General features: G+C 37.5%; 1 protein-coding gene and 1 pseudogene across 2 annotated transcripts in view; one reads left to right on the top strand and one right to left on the bottom strand.

Annotated features, from left to right (window-relative positions):
• LOC148727024 (uncharacterized) overlaps positions 1–510 on the bottom strand; it is a 1,925-nt pseudogene extending 1,415 nt beyond the window's left edge.
• Positions 511–4,637: 4,127 nt separating this feature from the next.
• LOC111344733 (scavenger receptor cysteine-rich domain superfamily protein-like) overlaps positions 4,638–10,158 on the top strand; it is a 43,316-nt gene continuing 37,795 nt past the window's right edge. For both annotated transcript variants that reach the window (XM_088727252.1, XM_088727251.1), the window contains exons 1-3: positions 4,638–5,150; positions 6,590–6,901; positions 7,430–7,741. In XM_088727252.1, coding sequence (XP_088583378.1) covers positions 5,096–5,150; positions 6,590–6,901; positions 7,430–7,741 — 679 coding nt within the window. In that variant the 5' untranslated portion in view covers positions 4,638–5,095. The remainder of the gene's footprint in view (positions 5,151–6,589; positions 6,902–7,429; positions 7,742–10,158) is intronic.

Raw genomic sequence — 10,158 nt, 5'->3', positions numbered from 1 at the left:
GCTGATGTGTGTATCCACTACGCCAGATGCAACCATATTTCTTTGGTTGTTAGTGAGAATTAAATCGAGAGTAGTTTGAGATGTCCTGGCCTTTCGAGTTGGCTCATTAATCAAGCAATGCAGGTTAAAAATATCTAACAAGTCTAGAAGAGATCGATCGTCTTTTGGCGGTTTGTCCGATTCTGAAATGTCAGCGTTAAAATCTCCCGCAAACAATATTGAACTCGATAGTGTTGATGCTGCCTCGAATAGCAATGATAGCTCATGACACCATTGTGATTTAGGAGTTGACGGAGGCCGATAAATTCCACAAACAGCGATCCAAGTTTTCCCAAGGTTAATCCTGAGAACGATAGATTCGGTTTTAAAACTTGTCCACCTTTCAGAAGGGAGCCCTTTTATCTGTTTGACTCGGATAAAGCAGATGTCGCTCCTAACATACACTAATAAACCACCGCCACTTGCCTTTCTGTCGCAACTACACAATCGAAAACCATCAACATGAAACATGTTGTCCGGAAAAGTCGCGTCGATTTTGCTCTCAGATATAATCAGAATGTCGACTTTACTAGAAAGAAGCCAAGATTTGATCTCATGAAATTTGAAACCGCCGATGCTGTTAGTGTTAATGTGTCCCAGTTTAAAGTTTGCGGAAACATTATTTCTGGAAATTTGATCAAAGTTCGACCAGGTTTCGTCCACTGACTCCGACTATACCTTATCTTGCTTTTCTTTGAGAGTTGAGTACTCAAAGGAACTATCACTAAGCGGAGGTAGAGAGCATCTAATACAGTACCATGTTGGAAACTGTGCCGTAATATAGGATCACAACTCCCTGAAATTCATGCCAGTGCATTTCCTGTTGCTCGACAACCCAACCTTTGCGGGATTTGTATTGGTGAACTTAAACGGCAACTATTTAGCTTTCGCGCTACCAAGTTTCGATTCAAGGGGAAGTATTTAAGTGTGTTTTTCGAGCGATTTTTGCAAACGTGTGTGAGACAGAGCTTTCCTATCTTCCCTCTTCTTTGGTAGTGGTAGGAAGTTAAGCTGAAACACAGCAAAACGGCCTCAAATCGCGACAAGAACAGCACAGACTACTCTGTATGAAGGTAAGACTTTATTTCTTTGATTACTTCACACTACTTTATATTTACGGAGCTCAAAAGCAAGTCCAACTAAACCACTATTCAAACTCTATAATAATCCACTGTGAAAGAGCCTGTGACAGAGCCTCTGAAAGAGCCTGGGTCGCCTGTGGTTAAACAAGATAAGTAATTCCCGCTAGGAAACGAAAAACGGCATTAGTGAAATGAGACTTTCATGCCACAGGTTGAAAAGTTGTATTCATTCTACTTGACTTAATGATGTGTAGTGGGATTTTTTTAGTCATAACGATTGACAGAAGAAGAAAGAATAGCCTAATAAAGTGCTGTTGTAAACAAAGTAAGATATAAACATGATCATGCACTTGTTGTTAAGTTTTAAACGACTGGCAGATTTTGTACTAAAACAACTCGGTCAACTAGCCCTCGTCAGCTGTCACGCGATGGAAATGTCGCACATGTAATCTGACTCTTAAATATAACAGTTTCTCTATAATTGCTGTTCTTGCTCTTGTTTTAGAATTTTAAGTGAATGTGGTAAGAGTTCTTCAAGATGATCATCTCATCACAGAAAATTTTCCAATTAAGATTATAAGATGTGAAAATAATGCTGTATGATTCTTAGAGAGGAGGGACTCTTGCAAAGCACCTACCTTAGAGATGATTAAGGGAGTGCTTTTACAATCTAGATAGTTTAGGAAATGATTTAAACGAAACAATTTTAAAATGCGTGTCTCCAATACGAAAAGAAGTGGTCCTGGCTTTTTTTTTTTAGTTTTTCAGGTGTTTACAACTTGAACAATGTATAGCTACATTAAAAATTGTATATTTTTGAAAGAGAATGATAATAAACGAACAGCAATTCTGTTTAAGAGAGTGAAATCGCGCCTTTCATTTTATTTTCCCCCAGAGACAAACTCGAGTTTCTTGTGCGAATAAAACTATTTCATTCTCAAACGCATGACGCGCGTGAAACGTATTCCTATTCCTTCCCTCCATGAAGCCTGAAAGGCGATGGACTCTGAGACCGTTGGCTGAGGAGAGACCTCTATTTGTCTAAATATGGGCAACGACCCCAAAAATGGAAAATTTCTTTTTTCTTACTCGCAGACAAATTGTGTTGTGCGTTGTTGAAAGTCTTCGCCCCTGGTTCAACTGCAAAGAGGGAAAGTTGGTTTTTGAGCGCTTTGAATATAATCGGTGGGTGTTTCGGAAAACTGTTTTCAAGCTACCCTAAATCGACGTACTACCTTCAATTTTATACACTTATACTGTATATCATTTCAAAGGAATTGATTTGTATATGCTACAGACGTTCTTTTGTGCGCACTGAATAAGAGTGACCTACTATTGAAAAAAGGAACACGGTGTTGTGGAATGCGAAACTGATTACTCATAAGGATGTTTAAAGCGTTGGGAATGAAGCTTGGAGCATTGATATTTCTTCTTGGAAGTAAGCACTTTTCATTATGATAAGTTCATTTTTTTATAAAAATTTATTGAAACTCTTCTGTGGCTTGAGAGCTCTATTGCATGATGATTAATGAGGGCGATACCAGAATCCGTTATCGCGCGATTAATGTTAAGAAGGTCAAATCTACTATACGATCAACCTTATTAGCAAGGCAAGCTCAGGAGGATTGGCAACCGCACGGAGGATTGGCAACCGCACCGCATTGCGTTTGCCCCTATGTACGCCTGTGCGTTTCTTTAAAGAATCGTTTATGCGACTACGTTCAAAAGTATTTTACAGGTGGCTGATACCTCGAATTACTTAGTTTTTCTTTCTCATACACAAATTTCTTAAACTCAGAAAATTTCATAAATCTTTAGACAAGGCGATGAAGGTAACTTCTGTATGGCGTCAGCCATGCGTCTGAACTGGTCTCAAACAATTTCCTGAAAGCATAAATTTCGATAGAAAGTGCGACGTACATATTTTATTATTATTTTATATATAGGCAAAACTTGGGAAAACGAACAAGTTGTTGGGTTCAGTAAACTACGCAGATGCTATTTGCACATAAACAGATTATTCTTTATTATTATATATATATAGGAAGTCTGCGTTTCGATTTTTCCGTATTACAGTGCTCGATACATGAAAGTGGAGTGCGATATATTTTGATTTAGAAAAATACAACAACTACGCTTTCATCCCTACAAGCCTGTTTCTTGATTGCTTACTCATCACGGGATTTTATTTATAAAATCCCATGATGAGTGAGCAGTCACGAAACAGGCTTTTAGGGATGCAAGCGTAGTCGTTGTATTTTTCTAATTCAACATATATACATATATATATATAGTTTTTTTTTTTGCACGTTGGGATTTGGCTGAAACAGCCTACTTAATCAGAGTGCAGATGCACAGCGTAACGGTGTCACGCCATCAGCCAATTTGTACAAAGGCCAACTACTTTCCGGACTTCTCTCTCCATTCTTTTTTCCATTGACCCACATGTCTTGCATTCCTGTATCACGAATATAAAAACGATCACTTGGCTTCAATTGATACAGAACAACCAGTATGTAACATTACACGTTTGAAACTGAAGTTTCAAAACCAGGTAAGCTCAGGTTATTGATGTAAACACTGGCCGGCAAATAGCAGCAGAAGAAACAAAGAAAGGTTTATAAACATGCCAAGCGCCGAAATTTCTGAAACTAAAACAAAGTACGGATGAAAAACATTGAAGAGAAAACTGGGTAGAATGACCGAGTTTTTGAAGGTTTTCACCCTTCGAGATTATAATAAGCTTAAGTACGGTAATTAAATTCAAATAAAGCTAACACTCGTTAGATACAGTTTCGTGTTCAAAAACAAAACAACAATAGTTCAGCATGCTGACATGCTGAATTATTTCACTTTATGAGCTATTTCATTTTATGAGCTATTTCAGTTTATGAGCTATTTCAGTTTATGAGCTATTTCAATTTATAATTAAGAACTATTTCAGTTTAGGAGCTAGTACAGCCTTGACGGTTTCATATTGTGACATCTTTAATTTAGTCTTATTTTACCGATCAAATCATTTAAACCATTCCATCAATAGTTATCAATAGTTATGATTGGCTTATTATAGCTTGCTTTGTAATGGTAATAGGACTGAGTGGAGTCCAACTCGGTCAGTAATCATACGAATTATAACTCGTATGATTACAGAACGAATTACAATTTCCAAAAGAAGAATAGGCAAATGATGGAAGAAAGGCATAATTTGAATAAATGATAGACCGACTAGGGAGGCGTAAATTGTTTAATATCGCTCTGAAGTAAACAAAGTTTGATTTGCGTGATTCAAACCACAACTTTAAATGTGATTGGCCTATTGAACTGTCCGATAACAAACTGCCCGATAACAAACTGTTCAATAACAACTTGGCAGGTGAAATAGTAGAAAGTAGAAGTTTTCCAAACCAATCACAATCAAGGAAATTGTCATTTTTTTATAAAATTAATAAGGGTACAGATGCACGCTCACGCCACCTCTGAACGCTTCAAAATAAACTTTGTTTGGAAAGTTATATAACTGCGAGGAAAAATTAATGTATTCTTTATCGAACAACATTCTACGCGAATCGGTGAAATGCGGATTAGTAAAAAAGGATAAGTACATTTTGTGTGTAGAAAAAAACTTTGTTCGCGAAGGCTTGCCCAAAACAACACAAGCATGCTTACATTCCCTCATCCAAAGGAATCTTAGCCATTGATGATGCACTTTATGGAACTATTTATATCAGAGTGGGTCTCTTTAGGGGACAAAGAAATTACGGAAATTTGAAACAACTCGCAATAACTGAAGCAAACATAAAAAATTAAATAAAATAATGCTTCAATATTTTGTAAATCAATCGAAAGACCACTCAGCTTTAAGTGCCCCTAACACAGAAAAGTTTGTAGAGAAGGAACAATAATTACCGCCTTGTGATATCTAGTATTCATGCACATTACAGGTCTTGTATAAATCAATCCAAAGATAAGATTTCATGGTTTTTCTTTCAGGTATTTTGATGCCTCTCCGGAAAACAACAAGTGTTACTGGTAAGTGATAGTATTGCTTCAAGAAGAACTGTTGTCGGTAATAGTGACTGAGTCTCGTAAACCTCAGCGGATGCAATCCGCATCGCATCCAATTAAAGAGTAGTTGTCAGTCATGTCATATAAATCTGTTCTCGTAACCTGAGTAGTCAGTTTTTCCTTGATGTCATTGACTGTAAGGTAATAACATCACGACAAAACTGAATACTCATTTTTACGCGAACCGGCTGTTGAAATTAAAAAAGACCTCACTTTCGCTAAGCTCGATTTTCGTCTATGGTTTGAGTCACATTTCCTTGTTGAGCTTTAGCTAAGAACTGAATATCAAATGAAGTGCTCATTGAGGCATTTTCTAAATCATCACCGATAATTGAATAGGTGGGTACTTTGTTATAAAACATAGTCCGTCGAATTTTCCTGCACATTATGAAATCGACGTTTCGGTGTCATCATGACGCCATTGTCAAGGAGAAATAAAAATAAAGTTTGTGGCAAGGTGTAACACTAAATTAGCATAAATATGTTACGAGCTAATTAAACAAATACTTTTGCGCGAATTGAGTCGCTTTGCACGTTCAGAGTGGGTTTTAAGTCTCTGATGAAAAGCATTTCGTTCACCAAACAATCGAACTTGTTACTACACTTTTTCAGAATGCTAAAACGTTTCAGTAGGTCTTTCGGGACTTCGCTGTGCCGTTCGTGGTAGTGTTTAAATATTGAAGATGCCTTTCGTTTATGTCCATCCACGCGTGTGTGTAAGTGTCCGCGTGTATAGCCCACATAACCCGCATCACACAGGTCACATTGAAATTGATAAACGACGCGTTGTTGGTTGACAATCTGTGGCTTGATTTCTCGTACTTTAAGATCTTGGCCAACTTTGCGGCTAACAAATACTGGCTGGACAGTTGTCTGCACCTTCATGCTAAGCTCGTAACATATTTATGCTAATTTAGTGTTACACCTTGCCACAAACTTTATTTTTATTTCTCTTTGACAATGGCGTCATGATGACACCGAAACGTCGGTTTTTATCGTTAGTTTTTGCTAGTCTTTGCATTTCTAAATCTTTATTGATAACATTATGAAATGGTCACAAAATATTTTTCAGTACACTGAAAAACATTTGCATATCGCAACAATGTGAGACTAATATCGGTAGCAAAATACTAGACCTATTGCCACTAAAAACGTAATTTTCTCGAAGAGCACATCCAATGTTTCTCCCTGGTACTCTTAATTTCACACACCTCTCCCTTGGAAAAATTTTTCCCTTTCATCGATTAAACAATAATAAATGAAGGAAGGTGAGGTTAAGGGAACTGCAATAAATATTATATTTCATTTCTAATTACTTCCTTTAAAGTTACTAGGTGAATACTATATATATGTTGACCAGTTTTACAGGAGATTAAAGCTAACTTCTATAATCACAAAAACAGTTCGTTTGGTGAGCCCCACCAATTCGCCGTTCTATGGTCGTGTTGAAGTGCTGCACAATGGTGCATGGGGAACCATTTGTGACGACTATTGGGAATTGCAAGACGCTGATGTAGTTTGTCGCCAGCTTGGATACGACGGAGCTTTATCAGCACCAAGTGCTGCAGCATTTGAACAAGGAACTGGTCAGATATGGTTGGATGACGTTGAGTGTCAAGGAAATGAGACATCAATATTACAGTGCAATCACAGAGGATGGGGAGTTGAGAACTGTGAGCATAGTGAAGACGCTGGTGTGGTGTGTCCAAACACAGGTAAAGTAACGTTACCAGCAATTTAAAGTAACGTTAAAGTAACGTTACCAGCAAGTATATGGTATAAAATAAAGCTAATCAGTATAGGAGAAAGCTGTTGCATTCTCGATAGCATTTCAATTAACCTTTCGATCATGGAGGATGGGAGGCCCACAATTGTGGGCATACTAAAGACGGTTGAGTAATCCGTCGACCTCCAGGTAAGGTAAAGATACTCTTATTGAGTACAAAATCTTGGATAAACAAACTTTTCTTTTTTCTCTCGCTTATATTCCAATTTTTCCTACCATGTGATTTTCGCAAAGTATATTAAAGTAGATTAAAACTCTACTGCTCCTTTTCTAAAAAGAGCATTTACGGTGTTAATAAGTTCCTATATTCACCATATTTCATCCAAGATCTCGTCAAATACTATTAGAACTGCAAGGTTTATGTTGATGTTTTGCTCACCATTAAAACAGGTCATTCGACGAACGCTAATCCTGTATAGATAGCTTAATTTTATCCATATACTTACACTGACAACAGTTCGTTTAGTGGGCCCCACCAATTCACCGTCTTCTGGTCGTGTTGAAGTGTTCTACAATGGTACATGGGGAACCATTTGTGACGACTCATGGGACTTGCAGGATGCTGATGTAGTTTGTCGCCAGCTTGGATACGATGGAGCTTTATCAGAATCTGGTGATGCAAAATTCGGACAAGGAACTGGTCCGATATGGCTGGATGACGTGCAATGTGTAGGAGATGAGACATTTATATCACAATGCAATCATAAGGGATGGGGAGATCACAACTGTGGGCATTATTCAGACGCTAGTGTGTTGTGCAGACCCAAAGGTAGAGTAACGAGTAATATATCAGTCTGCTTGTTTTTTTTTTTTTGTTTTTTTTTTTTTGTTTTTTTGTTTTGTTTTGTTTTTGTTGTAATGGCTTGTTGTCTTTCTTCTACCGAAAAACCGAAGTCAAATAAGGTGCTTTTTATAACATTTGGTCATCGAATTACTTTGGTTCCTGTTGTGATATGTTCGATAGAAATGTCCAAATTCATGGGACTTGCAAAGAATTATCAAATGCATATTTATAATAGAACTCAGAGAGAAGGGGGAATTAATAATAATAGTAATAGTAATAATAATAATAATTTATCAATTTATTGTGCGCTTTTTACCTATAATGATCAAAAGCGTATTACACTTTTAATTAAATTAAAAATTAACTTAAACAATATAATATGTCAAACTGAGAATAGAACTGAATATAAATTGCTCACCGATAAAAAGTTTTAAAAAGATAAGTCTTAATATGCGCCTTAAAACTGTTCACATTACTAATCGCACGAAGTTCTTTTGGAAGAGAGTTCCAGAGCCTTGGCGCTGCTACCATAAAAGCTCGATCACCTAACGTCTTGGATCGAGTAGCTGGCATAGAAAGTAAAATACTATCTGAAGATCTTAGGTTATATAAGGACGATTTAAATGTTAGTAAATCACATAGATATTTAGGAGCAAGGCCGTGAATTGCTTTGAACGTAATAAGCAGAATCTTAAATTCTATCCGGGCTTTAACAGGAAGCCAATGCAGACCGCGAAGAAGGGGTGAGACATGACAAAACCTAGATGCATTACAAACTCGCCTGGCTGAGGCATTCAAAACTCTCTGCAATTTGTTAAGCTGGTAGTTGGGCAGCCCATACAAAAGACTGTTACAATAATCAACACGAGATGTAATAAATGCATGGACAAGCATTTCTGTTGATTCTCGAGACAAATACTTGCGAATACGTTTGATATTATGCAAATGATAAAAGGCAGCACCACATAAATTGGTAAGTTACTTATCGGCTAAAGGTCGTGGCCAAAGTCTTTGCTTAAAAATTCTGCCCAGCCGACTAAAAAAAATATTTTTATGAAATTTTACAACAAAGTCGACGATGAAAACGCGACATAACACGCAACAGATAGGTTACTACTAGCTGCGAGCTGTGAATGGGAGAATACTGCCCGCTCTCGGAACCAATCTGATTGCAGTATTTATATAATACCGCCCTCTGACGCATTGAGAAACAAATATTGCAAGATACTACAAATCATAGAGAATACTGGAATATGACCTGTGTGGTAAACGCCATTTATCCGCACTTTAATCAGCAATATACAATGGAAATTTGAATAAAAAAATTGACAAAATCATTTAGAAAGCGTGCCAGGCAAGCTAGAAATAACCTTTCCTAAAAAACCTGAGGAAATCTGAGACGGGCCGGGCACAACTCATGTCCCCCGCCAGGACTACTACGTTAAAGATACACTGTATAAACAGACTACATCTAAATAGCTATAAGAAAAAATAGGATAAGCGAACAATTAAATGAAAGCAACAGTCATTTGACACCCTTTGACTGTGTGTTCAATATATCTATTATTTGAGGAAGGACACTTCCACCCCGCGATTGCATATCCAATAAGTCACCTGGCATACGCCTGCAAGCGGGGTTTGACGCGGCGCCAGACTTAATACTATGAATACCGAACTTGAAAATATCGTTCACAAAAGGTTCTTAGGGCTTTTAAATTATTCTCTAAGTGTAGTTACAGAACCCCTTTGCTATGGTGGAAATACTCACAAGATTTAACTTTAACAATACGACAAACAAGTTGATATTCGTAATCGCTTGACTGCGGCACGAGCTTGACGGGTTTTTAGGCTAAGCACAAGAATAACCAATACCGAGTGGGTCATACTTCCTATCTTGCTAGATCAGCGAAGTCTATCTGTCCGGTTGCCATAGCAGCATAAATTGTCATGCTATCACCCCTGATAGCAACGTCCCTAAGACTTATACTATTGATTTTGTCAACACGAAAAAAAATAAAATCCAACCAGATAAATAAATAAAAAGCGCACGTCAGAGAGAGAATTACACGTAACATAAACATTAGCCATTGCTCTTACTATATCGGCGAACAAAGGCTCATTGGGCTGCACTGGACGAGCAAGCTTTCTTTTTGCTCCCTCGACATACGACTTCACGAGTACATGACTAGTAGGGCATAATCCAATCCCGATCATTATATGACCCCCTCCAGTACCACGACACACACATATTGCTATCCACACAAATTTCCGTAGGTTCAGGACACTTCATTCCAATCCGAGGAAGAACAAAGTCTGAAACAAAAACAAAGAAACGTCTCAAAACCATTTAACTTGGAACAGGTGGTTGATAATACAACCGCATTACATTTAATAATAAATGT

The sequence above is a fragment of the Stylophora pistillata genome, chromosome 7 (genome assembly GCF_964205215.1).
Source record: "Stylophora pistillata chromosome 7, jaStyPist1.2, whole genome shotgun sequence".
Taxonomy (NCBI): Eukaryota; Metazoa; Cnidaria; class Anthozoa; order Scleractinia; family Pocilloporidae; genus Stylophora; species Stylophora pistillata.
Note: the sequence above shows the minus strand (reverse complement) of the source record. Positions and strands in the feature narration are given on the sequence as shown.